At 37.4% G+C, this 19,929-nt stretch overlaps 1 protein-coding gene across 6 annotated transcripts in view; it reads right to left on the bottom strand.

Moving 5' to 3' along the window:
* Nucleotides 1-19,929, bottom strand: part of THSD7A (thrombospondin type 1 domain containing 7A) — a 448,580-nt gene that overhangs the window by 51,982 nt on the left and 376,669 nt on the right. For all 6 annotated transcript variants that reach the window (XM_064575204.1, XM_064575207.1, XM_064575202.1 and 3 more), the window contains 2 exons: nucleotides 8,461-8,655; nucleotides 6,344-6,607 (listed from right to left, as the gene is read on the bottom strand). In XM_064575204.1, coding sequence (XP_064431274.1) covers nucleotides 6,344-6,607; nucleotides 8,461-8,655 — 459 coding nt within the window. The remainder of the gene's footprint in view (nucleotides 1-6,343; nucleotides 6,608-8,460; nucleotides 8,656-19,929) is intronic.

Raw genomic sequence — 19,929 nt, 5'->3', positions numbered from 1 at the left:
ATTTAAAAGGGAAAAGATCTCAACTGTGAATGATATCAATGCTGTCAAATGAAAGATTTAAATTCTGAAATGATTTAGACATTAAATAAATACGATCAACTAAAAAAGCTTTTCAGAGATCTTAGCACTCCATTTCAGCTTGTTTACAAGACTCTATTTATTGCCTTTTCTGCCTGGTTTAATTAAACATGCTCTTCCTCAAATACAAGCATCCACCATGATAAGGAAAAATTTCTCATTCATTTTTGTTTCTAATTAACCTCTAATATTAAACTTATATAACCTTCTATAGAATCCTATTACAAAAGTAATACATTCTAATCATATTATAGTTGAGTGGTTATGTAGATTATCCTCCAAATTTACTCTCCCCATATTCATACTTATTTTTGTCAGATGTACCCTGAGTTCCACACAATGTCTTAAAAGTACATGCTCTTGAACTAAAATCTATTTGTAAATCGAATACTAGCAATCATTAAATTGCCAATCTCCTTTCTACAGATGATGAGGGAGCAGAAGGCTAGCTGAGGACAAAGCAGAAGCTGGTACCCTACACCTTCCCCCCTCCCCCCCCCTCCCCCGACCGCATGTGGTATGTGTGACATTCCTCAGGCACTCTGGGCTGCCCTAAAGGAAAAACAAATGGTTAACTGATAGAGATCACAGTCCTGCAGGACAGGAGTCTCCCTCAGTTTACAAATGTCCTAGTGATTTACAAGGAAGAAGCTTTCTTACCAATAACCTAACTTCCAGAGATGCATAACTCAGTTTCCTGAAGTCCTAACATCACCCTCCGCTACATGAAATTGAGGGAGGCTGAGGCAGAAGGAAATGTAAATAAAATTGAATTTCTTTTGAACCTGAAGCCCATTTACAAGGACATGTGATAGGAGGAATGTAACATTCCTCCGGGAAAGTCCCAACTGTCTTCATGTTAGTGCCTCATTAGAGGGAAGAACAACCTTTGCTTGACAATAACCAGGCCTTCAGTATCCTGAGAGTCTTTAGCATATGACAGTCCTTCTGGACACCCCCTTTGTCCTCATCTCCCCAACTCCTGAGTATCTAATCAGCCACTCCTCAAGACCAGTGCAGCAGCTCTTTCTGCCCACGGGGCCTGTCCCTGTGCTTTAATAAAACCACCATTTTGCACCAAAAACGCCTCAGGAATTCTTTCTTGGTCACCGGCTCCGGACTCCACCCCAGTGAACCTCACCTATATTCCAAAACCACATCACAGAGGGCCCTATAGACTCATCCAGTTTTCAAAATCATACCTAAATAGACATTCACCTTATGAAGACCCATCCTTGTAAATTAAAAAAAAAATTCCTAATGTTCTCTTCCCCATAACTGGCAATCAAGTGAACTATAACATGGGAAGTGTTGAATATTCTGCCCAAGTCAGTATATTGTGCTTCTCTAGGGGGTGAGCTCCACAGGCCTTTCCTACAAAGATTCAAGCTCACATTCTTACCAAACCCTGTGAGGATCTGCAGGATCCAGTAAAGTAATCCTTAAACTTTAAATGTATGGGGCACCTGGCTGGCTCAGTCCGTAGAGTATGTGAGTCTTGATCTCAGGGTTGTGAGTGCAAGCTCCATAATGGGCATAGAGGTTATTTATAAATGAATGAATGTAAATTTAAAAAATGTGTAATAGAGCTCTGGGGGGATCTTGTCAAAATTCAGATTCTGACTCACTAGGTCTGTAATGTGGGTTGAATTTCCGCATTTCCAATGGTTTCCCTGTGAGGTCTATGCTGCTGGTCTACAGACCACTTGTGTCTCTACTTGTGCAGAGAACTTTTGGTCCACAGAGCCTAAAGTATTTGCTATCTGGACATTTAGGAAAACATTTGGTGGTAAGTAATTTAACCTAATAGTTGATTGTTAAGTTTCTTCATAGTCTCTACATGTTAGCAAGTATTTTTTAGGTATAAATAACAATATATTACTTTTAAGCAACAGGAGAGCATGTATATTAAGTATATCATGGGCTCAGGAAGAACAATCATATCAGATGTGCCTTTCTGCTAACTTGATATTAGCAGATAATAAAACATCACAAATATAATTGAGTTTTATAATATTTACTGATAGTATATTATGGCTTAAACTGCCTTTGAGACATAGCAAAGATAAACTTGCTGAGGGTAAAGATTGAAGAGAAGTGTCTGAAGGAATTATGTAGCTCTTAGAGCTCAAGACTTGAGCACCTGGCATTTTTACATTTTATCCAATTCACCTTCCAAGTATCACTTCCACATACCTCAAATAGAAATGTTGTTTCTACTTCTCAAGGAAAAGATGAGCAGAAATAAAGAGTTAAATAAGTTGTCACAACTATATAAACCAGGAGGTTAAGACGTTGTCCAAATCAGGTAATTCTGAAAATAAGCTTTAAATGGCAATAAAGAGACTTAATATTGATATCACTGGGCTAATTCAGTGAAATAGGTATTTGACTATTATTTCTTCTGTTTAGTTAGTAGAAAGAAGCATAAATATTTGATGAATAACATATAGAAAGTATGTGGCATGAATAGCCCTTATTCCAAAGATCTTCGTTCTTCTCAACAGTCTGTATGGTAATTTCCCAGAAATGGGACACAGAGGGAAGAATAGTGTCTGGAAAAAAGGAAGAATCCAAGCCTGATTGTGGATCAAATACAACTACAAAAATTCTCTCCAGAGCTTCACTCATTCTTTCATTCTACAAATATTGAGCACCTACTTGTTCTAGGGGCTGGAGATACATCAGTGAATAAAATAGTCCAAGATACCCTCCCTCAATCTTGTACAATTCTTGTACAGGAGATAAAACATAAAGAAACATAACAAGTAAATTATATGGTATGGTTATAGAATGATACATCCTTTAAAAATATAAAATGTAGAGCAGGATAACGGGGTTTGGGAAAGAGGGGTACGGTTGAGGGGCAGCATGATAAAATTCTATCACTTATATTTAAATGGAAATCATGTATACATGCATTTTGCATAAGTTAGATTCTCTCTACGATTCTTTAAAATATTGAGTAAATGATATATGATTTTAAAAAATTCTAGAAATTCTACCTCTTGTTCTGTGAAATTTTAAGTGATTAACTTGAGAAGTACCTGGTACTATATAGTCACTCAAGGTTCTAATGAACCAATCAACTGAGATATTAGAGTGTTCTAGCAGTGAGAACATGTGTGATTTGGTTTTTGAATGATTTAAAATCTGCTGCTACAATGACACCATCTAAGATTTCACAACAAAAGTGAAACATATATCGTCTTATGTTCTTAGGATAAATGCCCCCCAATATATTTATATATCAATAAGATTTATAGCCAGTACCATTTATGTGACTCCTGAGGTAAACTCTGATTTTCAGAGTGTAGTATGTATGAGACAGTGAGTGACCTTGGGAACAAGCCCCTAGGCACCCAGGATGCTCCATGCTGGCTGTTGTTTTTCTTGCAGATCAAACAGGGACCAAGGAGCAAGCCCAGACGGGTTCAAACTGATCTGAGATAGGATGGCCACCAAATTTGACCTTTTATCAGCTTTTCCTCTCATTTCAGTGCTAGAAAACATGCCCAGTGGTGGAGACTTAACATGCAAATGAAACATCTGATGTATGAAGAAGCATGTTCTGTCAACCACACCTGTGTGCCCACTTGCCGGGGATTCCCAGCCCTTCCGTGCATGAGCAGGACTCCTTCCTCACCTCAGCCCCCTTAAAACTTCCCCTGGCTGTTGTTCTGAGAGCCAGTCTGACACTTTTGTTGAGACTGTGTCTCCTTTTGGCTGCAGCTGCTGCCCCAATAAAGCCTTGCCTGTACCTTTAAATTTTGGGTCCAGCCTTGTTTCTACTGTCGCTGGGTCCAAGAACCTGAGCCTGCTAACAGTTATATCATCTTTCAGTACAAAGTTTACTACTACAAAGAATGCCAGACATAATAGACCTGTGCCTTAAGGTTAAGACATTAACCTTATGGTTAAGACATTAAAATAATGGTGACCACATGGTAAATGGCCTAAAATAATAGAATTAAACTGGTGAAAGTAAAACTGTTTTATCAGTATAATAACTGATAATATGATCCACAGATGGACAGCACAGATAAAATAGAAATGCCCTAAGGCTACTATCGAACAGGGGATTAGTGTCTTTGCACTGCATACATGTGGGGATCAATTCTATGTTTAAACTGAAAACAGAAAGAGACATTTTCGTGAAAGCCACTTTTCCACCATCCATTTGGAAAGCCAGTTTGGCTGAGAGAAGGCAGTTGTCACAGAGACTGAAATTTAGAGTGTGCCTCGCATAGAACACCAAAGTTAGAGTAATCCACCAACACCATCAGAACTGATAGAACATATATAAGCAAAGAAGTAATTTCCAAAGAAATCAGGCAACAGAGATTCAATTCCCTTGGACGTCACTTTGAATAAATGTATTGGTAAACACTAAAATATCCCATTGGACATCTACCATAGATTAGATTTAATGAGAAAGAATTGATGCTGGACAGACACAAGGAACTAAACTGGAGTCATTTACTTAGTTAAGGGTCTTAGATCCTTCCACAATCCCCATGAAGTTCAGTGCTATCAGGAATCTATCTTTTTTGCTTTTGTCCTAGAATACTGTACTGCATTCTTCATACTTTGAATTGACAGTGCTGTGGTATTAAGTCTACTACCTTTGCTCAATTTTTATTATTTTTGTACTTTGACTTTTGTTAAGTGATCTAACATCTTTATGAGAGTCACAGGATATTTTTAAGGTTTTTTTCTAAAAATAAGATTTACTATTAAGTGGCTTGCTGACACTCTCCTGCATCTAATTAACAGATCAGGATAAAAGTGAGAATATACAAAAGTCATTCTGAAAACTCAAAGGTTATGTTACAAACAAATGATTATCTTGGTGATTCACTAGGCATAATATAAAATGTGAGCAAATCCTTATAAGCTACATTCCAGGAGAAACATTTTTAAAGGTGATCTTCAATTTTGCTTAATGACTAATCATGATCTTTTACATTATCGTATCATCTCAGAATCTCAAGTGCATTTATATTTTTCCTGGTCTCTAATTTATAGCACTGATGTTATTGATACAGAGAATAAAATATTCAGTTACCCTTACACCTGTTTCTCAAAGCACATCTATTATAAATATTAAATTCTTTTTTTTTGTAGTTATTGTTCTAAATGCATTGACTATCTTTAAGTTAGGAATGCAGTAACCTGAATATATTAACCTGAAAAATACTTATATCTAGAGCTTCAATATTATGGAGTCTTTGGGGCTATTTTCACCGGACTTTGATAAAAGAGGAATTATGAGATAAGGTGAAAAAAAGGGAAATGAATTTTGGAAACTTCTTTGTGGGGGAAAATTTAAGAGATTCCAGTAAATGTGTCACCAATGGTACTTTGATGGCTACATTTATAAATAGAGACGGTCCTATTAGTTCATATTGTTTTCTGAACCATATAATAAAATTGGAGGAGTGTTGTTCCAACAGCAGAAGCTATTTCAGCAAGGTTGGAGGGTAACTGCTATGATTCAGGCTGACCTACTGTAAACTAATCTCAGTCCAATACAAAAAGACAGATGTATTAAAATAAAAGAATAATGGAAAATATTGCTTACAGACTACTATATTAAGATTTAGAACCAAAGAGTTTACAACGTACTCTGATCAAAGATGGCCACTCTTCACAAACTTCTGGCAATTTAATTATTATCACTGTGTTTGGTTTAGAAAACTAAAATGGGCATAGTTAACTAAGAATATGTACATTTTTCTTTTCTTTTTTTCTTTTCTTCTTCCCCCACCTTTTTTTTTTTTTTTGGTTAATCTCAACACAATGAGGAATAAACAAGAGATCTTTGAGTTTTCACCAGTTACGACTTTCAGTCTTTCTTTGCTGCCACTTAAATGACATTTCAAGCATATTTCAAATTTTGCCAGTTTGGTTATTATAAGACTCTCGTTTTAACTTTATTTTCAGATTAAATTCAAATGTCCTCTCCCCCTCCCTCTCTTGTGGGGCACTGTTGGGCTTATTCGACAGACTCTTGATCAGGACCAAGGGAAATTTCTGGTACCATTTTTGTCAACCTGTAAGGCTTTCTTGCCACCAACTTTGGGACTTAGTTGCCAACTTCTGGACAAGACAAATGCCCCCAAATGTCCTGTATGGTGCCCCCAAAATGTTCCATTTAGAGCACAATCTGTAAACCTTCATTTCCCTCCATTCTGATCCATGTTCATTTAAACTCCACCCCCAAAGATAGCAAACGTATAAGACTGAAGAAAAATTGGATTACCATGGCTGTTACATCTGGATGTTTCCACGAGCCTGCCATTTTGGTCGTAGCATGCCATTGCTTGGTAACGATATCCTTGACCACATTCCTTGGTATCGCCTTGTGTTTTCACTCCCAGCAACGCTTCCACTTTCCCCTCTGGTAAAATGCAGTCTGACCAGTTCCCCACAGGCTGTGCATTATACTTGTCACAAGGACAGTACTGAGTCTCAATCAGGGGGTACAAATGAGAGTTTTTACATTTTTCCTTCTTTTTACTTTTTCCTGTGGAGAAATTTAAGTTGGAAAATATCGTTATTCATTTCAAGCATCCCTAATTTTCCTCCTTTCCTAAACTTCCTTTCTCCATTTTTAACCATAGTCAACAGTAGCTTACAATGAATGCTATTTTCTCACTCCACAGTGCTTTCTCTGGAGGCTCTTATTAGTGCTGGGTGCCTTGCAATAGCGAAAGTTTTCTTATTTTCTCATTTTAAAATCACCATTTGCAAAAGGCGTTCACCGTTTTGCTGAATTTTATACTCTTCGAATGATTGAAACACTTTCCAATGATCACGTGCTTTCACTGACTAGGGGAATTTAAGGTAATTGCATAAATCTCTCCTTTATAACATGTGCAAAAATATGAAATGGAGAAAGTCTCTGGACTGGACTGTACAGCTTTAGTTAATTCCAAATAGATGGCATGGTTATAGAGGATTACAATTCAAAAAATGAGATTTTTATATTTTCTTTTGTTAACTTTTTATTTTTTTTTAAGATTTTATTTTATTTATTTGACAGAACGAGAGAGAAGGAACACAAGCAGGGACAGTGGGAGAGGGAGAAGCAGACTCCCCGCTGAGCAGGAAGCCTGATGCAGGGCTTGATCCCAGGACTCCGGGATCATGACCTGAGCCGAAGGTAGATGCTTAACGACTGAACCACCCAGGCACCCCCTCTATTTACTTTTCTGATTATGACTTTGCATCTTTCATTATTTCTGAAGAGTCATCATTTTGACACACTTGGTGGTTAGTGTAGTAAGTAATATTAACAGTGAAGATATTTAGTGTCAGAAAAAAATACTAGGAATGGTCTGCATATAAATCTAAATAAATTCCCTTTTAAAATAAAAAACGAACAGTAATATGTGCTTGAAAATAATATGTCATTATTTCAATTGAATCACATTTCTATTATCTATTTATTATGCTTTATATCATATAATACTATTAGTTATATCACACACAATTAATTGCATATGTTTTACATGTATTTATTTCTAACTTTCAGAATGTGCTTTATATAGTTTTCAACAGACTTCATTATGACAGGTGGTTCATTTTATAACTTATAAATTCGGAATAGTCTACTGGGTATTTTTTTTTAGGTTTCTTCTTGCCATTGACAGTACTTTTGAATGCACTAGGTTTAGTTCGGTATGATAGCTCCCGTTCTCGCTCATTATATCCCTGCTTTTGTCATTGTGACTGCCTTTTAAAACGCAGTTTTCAGATACAAAATTAGTGTCATATTCCTCTTCTAAGGTATGAAGAATAATCTGAGGCTGTGACAGTGAGAATGGGTTAAGAAAATGAGCGGTAACCTTTCCTTTTGTTCTCCAAACACCTCACAGTGTGTAGGCAATCCACCAGAAGTGTATATTTAAACCAAAAAAAATAATCTACCTATTGTATAGGGAGCCAGCTCAATTTTCAAGGTTATTCTTCCTTTCTACTAAAAGTACATAGCATGCCTGTCACGGACAACTTACATTAAAATACACATATGAATCCACTGGCATGTACCAGCAGCAATAAGACGTGTGTATGTGTTTTCCAAACACATTGTCAGAACTCTCTTGGTCTAACTTTTTTTTTTTTAAAGATTTTATTTATTTATTTGACAGAGAGATAGCTAGAGCAGGAGAACAAGCAGGGGGAGTGGGAGAGGGAGAAGCAGGCTTCCTGCCAAGCAGGGAGCCCGATGTGGGGCTCAATCCCAGGACTCTGGGATCATGACCTGAGCTGAAGGCAGATGCTTAACGACTGAGCCACCCAGGCACTTTCTTGGTCTAACTTTTAATGTGTTTTCTAAGTTGACAGTGTTGGCTTTCACATCCCAATTATTCTTACCAACAATAGTGCGCTTTCTGGTCCTAACTGCACCACAGTCTCCGTTGCATGATGAAAACTTGGACCAGCTGGTAAACTGACAGTCATCTTGGCAGGGGATCTGGCAGGCCTGGGTGAGGGCTGGAACAGGGCCTGCATACCAAAGGCATTCATGGATGCCAGCCGGTCCTCCATCTTGCTTTCGACAAGTAATAGCTAAAGGAAAAGCATATAGAGCTGTTTAAAACAAACTTGAATGTCTATAATTATTGAATCCACAATTTTGGAATTAACCTAACATTTTCTTATGCAGTCAGAGGAATCCTCTTTTAATTCCTTATTTGCAGCAGAAATCTGGGAGGAATGTTTCTAATAATCACAGTAGTCATTAAATTGATCCTGTAGGTTTTTTAAAATAACAGATAACCCTCAGTGGTTTATGTGACACAGAAAAGTGCATGGGCATGCACACACACACACACACACAGCATTTATCAGTTTTTATTACATGCTATTAAGGATTTCAAGTCCTTATTTAGAAATTAATTATTTAAGAGACAACACATGGGTTCTGATAATAGTTTATGCTGAACATAGACTATTCACAGAGGTGCTGGGAGACACCACATACCTCTAATACTGTTTATATATCATTGGTTGCTCTAGGATTTCTATATAGAAGGGTCTTAGTGCCAGCAAATTGGAAGGTTTGGGTGAGGAGGGGATGCTTATGGAAACCATCTTGTAACTGCATTTGCATGAAAAGCATGTTATTTTACTACATTGGAAGTGTGTTGGGATGGCTTTGGAGTGGTTAATGGGGGAGGGGGGCTGTGTCAAAGTCACCCATTCAGCTGTCTACAAGTTCTTCACATGCACAAATATCAACCGTGAATTTAAAAATAAAAGCAAAAACTTCTAGCAATCTTTATCATATCATAATTGACATTTCCACAATTACATATGGGCTCTAAGAAATGGTCAAATAATTTTAATTCATACATATGATTTCCCCCAAGATATTGTTCTACTGGATTTTTAAAACTCATGTCATATTTTTATTGCTTATTGAACATAGTCATAAAATTAAGGTATCAAGACTCAAAGAAAAAGAGCAAGTGATGTTCTAAAGTCCCCTTTCTCTCTCTGTCATTTTTTCCCATGGTTTTAAAAATAATTTATTCACTTATTGAGGAAGAAGACAAAACATTTAGACCTTGGTCCTAAAAGTGTCTTTCTTGGTCCTAAAAGTGTCTTCCTTGAACTAGCTTACATGGCCCCAGTCAGACTGATTTACGTGGCCCTTTCAGGTTTATGACCTAGGCTGGAACTTGATCTCTTTCCCACTCAGGATCCTATTCATCATGAAACTAAGGTGAAGGAGCCTGACATTTTGATCCTAAGTTATAGTTAGGACACCTAGGGTCCCAGGTTAGATAACACTCTCCAGATCTGTATAGTAAAACTTAACATCTAGTAGTAGGGCTGTGTGATGGGGTGTCTAAAGGGATGTAACAGTTTTCACAAGGGAAGACTTTCTCTGTGTAGGTGAATACAACTTGTCACAACTGGTGCAGGAAAAGTTACCTAACTGTGAAAATGTAGGTCAGTATTCATCTAGTTTTTAGCTAAAGATACCTCTTCATTTAATGTGCACAACACTGAAAGGGCCAATTTGTATGAAGAGGACACAGGGGTCCCTGAATTTTAAATATATGAAAACCCGGTAGAATGAACAGTGGTGGCAGTTATGAAAGTTCTGTGACAGGAGACAGCAACAAGTGCCCTGAAGAGACTCTCACCACTCGGGAGAGGAGGTCCGCTGCTCTGTGTTTATCCTACTGGTCTAGTGGCGGTTCTCAAATCAGGCTGCAGATTGTAATCACCCAGATAGCTTCTGAGAGCTGTCCATACCCTTGCCAAACTCTAACATTCTGATTTATTGGTTGAAGACAGAGTCCTGGGCATTAGCATCTTTTTAAAACCTCCTTGGTGATTCAAGTATGAAGCAGTGGATCAAGACCACCGCTCTAGCAGGTGATGTATTTCCACTTGCATCAGAAACACATGGAATACTGTTAAAATGGAAGATTCTTGGATTCATTCCAGTGCCTTGGTGCTCCATCACCCTGGCACTGTGCCAAGGTTGGGAAACAATGCCGAGCAGGTGAAGATGAACTAAGGGAACTCTAAAAGTGGAACTCAAGGGGCCTTGCACAAGCAGTGAACCAAAGGAGCATCCACGTAGTTTGGCAGAATGTTATCCGTGGATCTGGATCGATACTGGAGGACTCCCCATTAAGTGGTATGCTAATGATGTGACTTTGCAATCTGCTGCCACGTGGAGGCAGAGTTGATTCCTTAAACACTGTAAACTTAGTAACCTCTGATAGTTTGTGGGCAAAGTTGTCCCAAGGAAGCTCGAGAGGGAGGACTGACAAAGAGGGAGATATTAGATGATTTATTTTTCAGGATATGTAGGAATCTGAAGAATGATTAATTTGGAAAAGAAGAGATTTGACTATATCAGAACTCTAGTCTGTGAAGGGGATCACATTGTAGTAAAAGTAAAAAAGTAAAAAAAACTAAATCTGGGTTCTTTAAAATAAGACTACTTTTATCTATTCATCCAATCTGACTCTCTGAAACAGACACCTGAATAGAAATCTTTTGAGAAGCTAAATGAAATTGCCTTAGGTTCTCCATTAAGGCTCTCTAAGGTTCTCTTACAAATGTTATTTCAGAATTGCTCTCTCATCACATTAAATGACACCAAAAAACCAAGATAAAATAAAACCACCAACAACACAATTCCAGAAACAAACTAGTTTATTTTGTGCAGATCTATACTATTTGTATAAATGTAGAGCCCTTTTCCCTATATGCCTTAAGTATTTCAATTAGTGGAAAAGAAAAAAATGTAAATTTCCCATATCTGTTCTCAGAAATCCACGCAGCATTCCGCTCCCCTTATCTGAGATTTTTAGACGTGTACTTTGAATGAATTACTCATGTAATGTTATCTAAACAAGTAACAACAGCAATATTTGTACAACATATTGAAAATTTATCATACATCTCAACTTGTTTCTCTTCTGACTTAGAGGAAACACAACAACTCAAGTGCAGAAATGCAATCTGAAACTAACTTCCTGCTATTAGGGTGAGGAAAATATAAATGTTTGGAAAGGAAACCAAAGGTCTCTCAACTTTATAAACCTTGAAAGTCATTTCTAAGATACTGAAAACAGGGTGGTTTTAACCATAGAAAAGATGCATCATACTAAGCATGGTTTCCTAGCACACCAGAAAGCTACATATACCCAGACAGTTGTATCTGTATTTACAGGTGGAGGGTGTATGATGATTACGCAAGTTCTCCTTTGGGCTGAGGTCTTGTGAACAAGATGGGCCAAAACCCATGCTGCCCATCTGCTTCATTCACCCTGAAAGCTTCTTAGTGAGGTCAGCAAATATCGAAATAATTACTTTAAGGTAAAATTCTTTAACTTTACGTTGATTGTATCTGTTTATTTATAATCTTATTTTACTTATATGAGGCACAGCAATTTTTATTTCAGTGTCATTCCAGCAGGCTCAAAGTCTGGGGAGACATCCATGTGGCTGCCTTGTGGGTTACATCTGAATTAGGCGAAGCCACTCAGCTCATCAACATGGAGGGAATGATGGAAGGATAAGTAAGGGAGTGAGTGTCTTCAACAGATAAATGCTCTGGAAAAGGGAGCTAGAATTATTAGATTAAAAGTGACTCAACAAATATTCTAACCAAATGCAACGCGGAGACGTTTATGAACCTTGGTTTGAACAAATTGATTGTGGACATTTTTGAGACGATGGGGGGAAATTAGACATGTTGTAAATATAGATGATACTGAAGAATTATTGTTAATTTTGATTAGTGTTATAGTAATACTACTGTTACATTTAAAACAACAAGGTATTTATGGGTGATATACATTTTATCTGGGAGTTGCTTTAAAATATTCCAGCAAAATCTTTGTGAGTGAGGAGTGGCAGATGACCAAGAATGACAGCATGCTAAAGACTTGAAGCTGAAGAAACGAAGACCACACTACCAGGGCTCATTATATTAGTCTTCCTATTTCAGGGTCTCTTTGAAACTTCCCATAAATTTAAATAAAAAAATTAATCAGTTGAATAATAAAGTCAATTTTAGAATGTTTTCATGTAGGTTGAATTTTGCGCTATGTTTTAAAGAGGAGAATAATCAAGGTTGCTAGAATGAAAGGAAATAGATAACATTGGTTTGAGCTAAAAGGACACGGTTATCTGTGTTATGCATATATGACTATGTAAATGGAACATTACCAACGCAGCCCTGAAGTAAATCTAATAGAATTCCAAATGCCGTTGCTCATCTTCATTTTCTTGAAGAGGAATGAAACTACCTTATTATTCAGGATGCACAAAAGAAAAAGGAGTTCTCTCGGTCTGCAGATCATCCTTCAGCATGCAAGATCATGTCATTTCGTTTGAATAATCAGTGAAATAAATGACTAGATCTAGAATGTGCACATAGAAGTTCATTACAGGAAATAGAAGAAGATCAATGCCCCAGTGCAGTGAAAGCTGCTGGATTAGATGTAAACAGAGTTCAAGGAGCTCTGAGACATTATTTATTAAGTTGAGTAATATTAACATGGTTTACCTCTCAGCAACAGCATCTGGGTATGTGTTCAGTGGACTGAATGCTTAGAGGAGTGATTTTTTCCTATAGTGTTAATGAAAAAAATGGCAAAAGTGAGAACGAATCATGTAGAAATGAAAAAGAAAAAGCTTAATGTGAGTGAAAGCTAGTTACCCAGAGACCTAATTGTGCTTAGAAATAAGACCCAACCCATAAATAATGCAAGAGGGCTCCAGTTGTTTACTAGGTGGATGTAATGATCCCGGGCTTTCTCTGTGTAGAAGAGATTTTCACTGACAAGTTTGCCAAATTACTTTCTAATGACAACTTGTGAATATAACAGGCAGAACGGAAAGAAATGCACTTTTTTTTTAATTGATCCTAAATAGTTACCAATGATTCCCCAGTCTCACTGATGTTAATAATATATGTGAATATATGTGAAAGTCCTTGAATGAGGACTTACTAGGAAGTAATAATCAGCTCCCAGTGGAGAAGCTCAGACGAGGGACCAGAGAAGGGCTAACTAACTACATCACTGAGGAACCATCCTAGACACAGCCCAGTGTCAAGCTTATTTTATGAGCTATTTCAAAAATAACACATGCTAATAATAATTTTATGACAGGGCCCTCACAGAGATATAATACAAAACCCAAATCTCCAAATCACCTTGGATTCTCATATTCACAGGAAATTAGAGCGAACCATTTAAATTTAGAAATAATTCTAGAAGTTTTTAAAAAATAGCTTTGCAACTAAAAAGTAGCATTGTAGGGCGCCTAGGTGGCTTAGTCAGTTAAGCGGCTGCCTTCGGCTCAGGTCATGATCCCAGAGTCCTGGGATGGAGCCCCACGTCGGGCTCCTTCCTCAGCGGGGAGCCTGCCTCTTCCTCTCCCTCTGCCTGCCACTCCCCCTGCTTGTGCTCTCCCTCTCTCTATCTCTATCAAATAAATAAATAAAATCTTAAAAAAAAGTAGCATTGTAAATGTATAAAAATTTGGGTGGTAACTAATATGTGTATCAGCCAAGACGTGTTTTAAAATCATGCCTCTGCAAAATTTCTTTAAAGCAAGTTCCTTTGCTCTTTGAGTTATGTTGAGCGTGGCTCTTTCCTACCTCATTCTTTTCCCACTTCCATTCTTTTCCTTCTCATTGCATAATAATCTCTGAAAATCAACACGTTCGTGTGAATGACTGAGATAAGTTAACCCAGATATTCTGGACCTAACCTTGATAATGCTTCCAAACTGCAATCTTTTAAAAAGAACAAAGTGGGTCAGTTTAAGTAAAGGAATGATGCCAAGGGCATCAATAGAGATTAAGCCACTTAATTTAAGCACAAGATTTAAGCATATTTGCTCACACACACAAAAATAACTGCATAAATTATAGTTAAATACTTATATTTCACATCATTTAGATTTAATTCTGGTAGAAGGAGAATTAGAACTTTCTTTTCCCCCCTAGACTTCCTTTTATAAACTTTTTAACCAATAGATGATGCAGGGTGAGTACTTCTGGGGCCAGGAGGGTCCCTGCCATATGAAGCATATTATTAAATTTTTTTTTTCTTTTTTTGCAATCTATTTGAGAATACATCTGAATCATACTGGCTTCCACATAAAGAGACTGATATCAGATCTTAGTGACAGGTCAACATTATAACGGACATTCTTTGGCAGGCAAGGATACAGAGGGGATGGGGGATTAGGATAGGCAGGGTTGACCCTGGCAATTATTAACCATAGATCCATCTAATTCTCAGGAAGTACACTTGGCAGGAGATAGCATGAAGATCAACAGGGAGTTTGAAGAGCAAACTCTGAAGTTATTTTATGAAACTCAGCATCTAACCTATGATACATTTACATCATACTCGTGGTATAAATGTGTCATAAGGTAATAAACACTGGAATAATACATATACATTTTAAGAAGTAGTGACTGACATTGCCCCTTAGGGCAGACAGAGAGAAAAAAATAAGTAAATTATCCCAAATTGTCATTATTATGAGCTATGCATTTAATTTTGAATACAACTCTAATGGTACGTCTAGCTGTAGCTATTATGGCCAGGTTTCAATGATATAGTCACTGACTCGTATGCCATAAGTTAGCCTTCTAAATGCCATCCAAACTGTAGACATGTGATCAGAGAGAAAAGACAGTAGAAATTACTGTTCTATTAAAAGTTTATATACAAGTGACTCAAACAGTATGAAGCCAATATAAGTGTCTGTTCACCTAAAAATTAAATAGAATGTGAAAGTAATTTCATGTTATTTCCATTTCTTTTATTGACAATATCATAGGAAAGAGGCCTTTTTCAAAGGCCCTCTAAAATTTCCCTATAACATTTAAGAATGATTCCAGTATTAAAGTTGCCAAATCTGGTCAATTCTTTCTTTAAAATAGCTCTCCTTTCTTTATTTCTTATACCACTGCATAAAATTTCTTGGACCATACCATTCTCAATATCCAAAGCCTTGCTAAAATTCTTCACTGTGTCTAATCTCCTATTGCAACAATATTCCTTCTCCCTCTCCTCCTCTCCTGGCCCCCCTTCTCGTACTCCAGTCCTCCTGAGCGTAGCCCTTTGCCTCCAACTCACTCACAGGAACTACAGGCAAACTGCTCAATGCACTGTTCCCTACATGTACAGATTTTATTTTGTGCCTTTTTGCTTTTGTCATCCTAGATTTAAATGTCATTTCCTCTGTCACTATGCCCTATCAATGGTTACCTCTTTTTATCTTTTAATTCTTTAGTGGTTATTGTATATACACATTACTAATGTATTACTAATATGCTTAAAATCTGAATCATGTATACCCATAGAATATTACCTACCCTAAGAAATAAGTGAACACTATTTATTATATACTTTTTTTCTCTTGACAGTCTGGGCCCACCGCCATGTAGGCAAGAGGCGACATGTGACGTGTATTCAACAAATACTTGTTTTATGAAAGAATGCATTGCCCTGAATGATATTCAGGAAGTTTGAACTGGCTTTTAGGGACTGGCATTAACCTGTTCTCACAGCTTTCTGAGAGAGCTAGTATCCACAAGCTTATAGCTGTGTACAGTGGGATAGAGATTTTTTGTTCAAGACACTGGCCCTTCGTTATTGCTATGGACTAAACTGTGTCCCTGGAGGTGCGAACCTCCAATGTGATTGCATTTGGAGATGTAGCTTTCAGGAAGTAATCAGGCAGAGATGAGGTCTTGAGGGTGGGGTCCTCATGATGAGGTTAATACGTTTAGAAGGATAGACCAGAGAGCTTGCTCTCTCCCTGTCTCTGCCATGTGAGGACATAGCAAGAAAACAATCATCTGCAAGTCAGAAAGAGACATCTTACCAGAAGCTGAATTGGCCGGCAGCTTGATTTGGACTTTCCAGCCTCCAGACTTGTGAGATATAAATTTTTCTGTTTAAGCCACCCAGTCTATAGCGTTTTGTTATAGCAGCCTAAGAAGACTAATACACAACTCAACACAAAGTTTTAAGCACTTATTTTCTAGAGGATTTCTAATTTTTTTTATAGATACACCTGATAAACTTAAGGAAAACATCCTGTTTTGTAGCAGAGTAGCCAATTCAATTTAGAGAAGACTGGGCAAAAATTATGTGATTCTGGGAATGCTTGATACAAAATTTCCCCTCACCATTATTTTACTTTTCCTTTAAAATGTAATGGGATTGGGTCATAAATAAACATGTTCAAAGTTTCAGAACATATCAATTTTCTTTTAAAGCTCTTATGTTCTGATGTAATACTTCTGAAAGCATTTTCACATAGTTCTGAAATACAGAGGACGTAGCTTTGGTCAAGAATGCATTTACTTGATTGGAGTAGAATCTTCCTATATTCTTCCATCCGTGTCATTCTAACTCATTTCTGAGTAAGGCTGATTCTCACTAATTTGCTTTATAGTGAGTGTTGATGCTGGGATGGTAAGCAGTGACAGTCACTTGTTAAAGAAACTCTGGCAACGTAATTCCTTCCCAAATCCTTTGCAGTGTATCAACATAGATAACTCCTACAATTGGAACAATTACGCTATTAATAGCAAAAATGAAAGTCTGTCCATAATGGCCACTTTATTGTTAACAGTTGGCTAAAAGTAGGTGTAGGTGACTGGAAAAAAGGAGACTCAGGACGGTTGGCAAGTAAGCTGGTAAAAGAGAATTTAGAGTTCTATTGTTCTCCTGTGCAAGGTTCAAGTCACTTGAGAAAATCTGAATCATAATAGGTAACCTTGGAAGTGTTCTGCTGAGTGGTGAATACTCTATGAGACACGCACATTGTGTCCTTTTTATGCATACTTAGTAAATGAACTCTTTCTGTCCAGTTCTCAGGTATGTTTATCAGCTTCTAGACAGGGGAATTATGAGGGTCTTCTCGCTTGTCTTTCATATCCCATGTATTATCTGCTCTCACCTTTAACTCTTTTTTAAAAAATTTTTTACTAATAAAGTTTTAGAGTCAAAGTTTTATTTCTCACCCCTCCCCCAAAAGAATGCTGCAATTTCATCCTAAAGGTGTATATTTTACTCCTGTGACAGTGTTTAAAGTCCACTGCTCTTGGGGCACCTGGGTGGCTCAGCCGTTAAGCGTCTGCCTTCGGCTCAGGTCATGATCCCAGGGTCCTGGGATCTAGCCCCACATCGGGCTCCCTGCTCGGCGGGAAGCCTGCTTCTCCCTCTCCCACTCCCCCTGCTTGTGTTCCTGCTCTCGCTAACTCTCTCTCTGTCAAATAAATAAATAAAATCTTTAAAAAAAAAAACAAAGTCCACTGCTCTTATAACTAAAATAGTTCCTTTAATGTTGAATTGAATGGAAAAAATTCTTCCCAAGTGACCAGATGAACTTCAGGGGTTCTCTGATCTTACTGAGTAATGACTACTCAGTACTATTAGAAGTTGTGACTCTATTATTGATTACTTGGCTTCAGAGTTTAGATCAGGGCTCAGCAAACTTTTTCTGTAAAGGACTAGATAGTAAATAGTTTTGGCTCTGTGGGTCATATGGTTTCTGAAGCAAACTGTTCAACTTTGCCTCATTTTCATGGAAGCAGCCATAGGCCATAAGTAAAGAAATGGGTGCACCTGTGTTCCAATAAATCTTTAGATGCAAAAAATAGAACAACAACAAAAACAAACAAAAAAATACCCAGGCTGTGAGAGAGATTGGGTGCACAGGCCACTGTTTGCTGACAGCTGGTCTAGACCAAGAGTTTGAGAAAAGCCATGCAATAAAACATTTTTATCTTCACAATCATACAGTGGTGAAGTTAGCAATCTCATATTTTAGTTCATATGGTGTCAGTTCCAACCCAAGCAAGGGAATAGTAATTTAAAGCTAATGCCATGTTCTTTAGGTAAAAAGAAATGCTTAAAGATTATACAAATGCAGACAGGTTAGAGAAAAAAGGAACCTATTAATGGGAAAATACAATAACCACATTTCCTCTTATTACAATATATTGTAGGGATCTGCAGCTTCATCAAATCCTATGGCTTCATCAAATCCTTTTATGGAAATGCTACCCAAATTTCTATCTGCTGTCCTAAGCTATCTCTAGAGTGACATTTTTACATTTCAATGCATACCTGGATATTCCCAGTTGGCTCCCGTGCCATTATATCTAATGCACAATATAAAAAATATAATTTCTAAAATTAGTTCTTTCAGACCTAAGACGTTTCACCAATATCACAACTATTCTCAAGCTGAAAATACTGGAGTTAAAGGACCATATGATCATCTTTGAGTCACTTATTTCTATCTCTGCTTCTATAGTTTGCCACTAGGTCTTAAAGTTATTTTCCTCTACTGCATGTTGAAAATCCACTTATTTTTGCCCATTTTCACTACTGTGGTTCCAGTCTGAGCCTCAATTACTTCAGCCTCATATTGCTACAACCCTGTGCCAGCTGGCATCCAGACCCACGCGTCTTATCTTCCTAGTTTACTCTGTACATGCTGACAGATAAAACAGTGCTTTCATCAGGTCCTTGCTCCTACCACTTATTGAACGAGGCCAAAAATACTGATCCTGACATTTATAGCCTTCTACAAATTCACCCCAGGCTCTAGCTCACATCTCTGGAGCTTTAAACTACCTAATTTTCTGTGAACACTTTTAATGTTTTTGTTTTTCTTTCTCCAAATACTGAGCTTGTAATAATTGATCTTATTTTCTCTCCTTCCTACTTATTCTAATGTTATGGGACAAGTCAAGTCCCAGCCCATCCTTTAGGTCTTTCTTCAGTGCTTTAGCCTCAAATGATTGCTTTTGCAATGGATCAGTTTCAGTCTTTAACTCCCTCTCATTGGGTGATGTTACTGGTGATCTCATTTCCCTAACCGGATATAATTTCCTTGGCTTGAACATACATATCATTTGCTGACATTCATGGCTCTTTCTACACAGTCTTCTGAATTCAAACACAGTTGAATGAGTGACTGAAACAAGAAAGTCTGATGTATGGGAGAGGATGGGGGTAGCTTCTCTATAGTCTTTGCTGATTGATCCTAATCCTTACCATATAATTATTTTAATCATCAAAAAAAAAAAAAACAATAAAAAAAAAAACAGCGCAAGTTGGCATTTTAGTCTCTGATCAGATAAGAACAAAGATGAAAACAGCAAGAATCTGACAGGCAGAGTTCTGAAAACAGCCATGACCATCAAAGGAAGAAAAGTCTGCCTTTTTGCCACCAGCAAAAGATATTTCTATACTCTTAATTCTCCTCATTTCATGTTTCTGTAGGAACATAGGCTCTAAGAAAAAGCATCTTTAATCACCC

This window comes from Mirounga angustirostris, unplaced genomic scaffold, assembly GCF_029215605.1.
Source record: "Mirounga angustirostris isolate CCGP_5_RB_7025 unplaced genomic scaffold, mMirAng1.0.hap1 SCAF_12, whole genome shotgun sequence".
In the NCBI taxonomy this organism is placed as follows: Eukaryota; Metazoa; Chordata; class Mammalia; order Carnivora; family Phocidae; genus Mirounga; species Mirounga angustirostris.
This window is presented reverse-complemented; position numbering and strand designations above follow the sequence as displayed.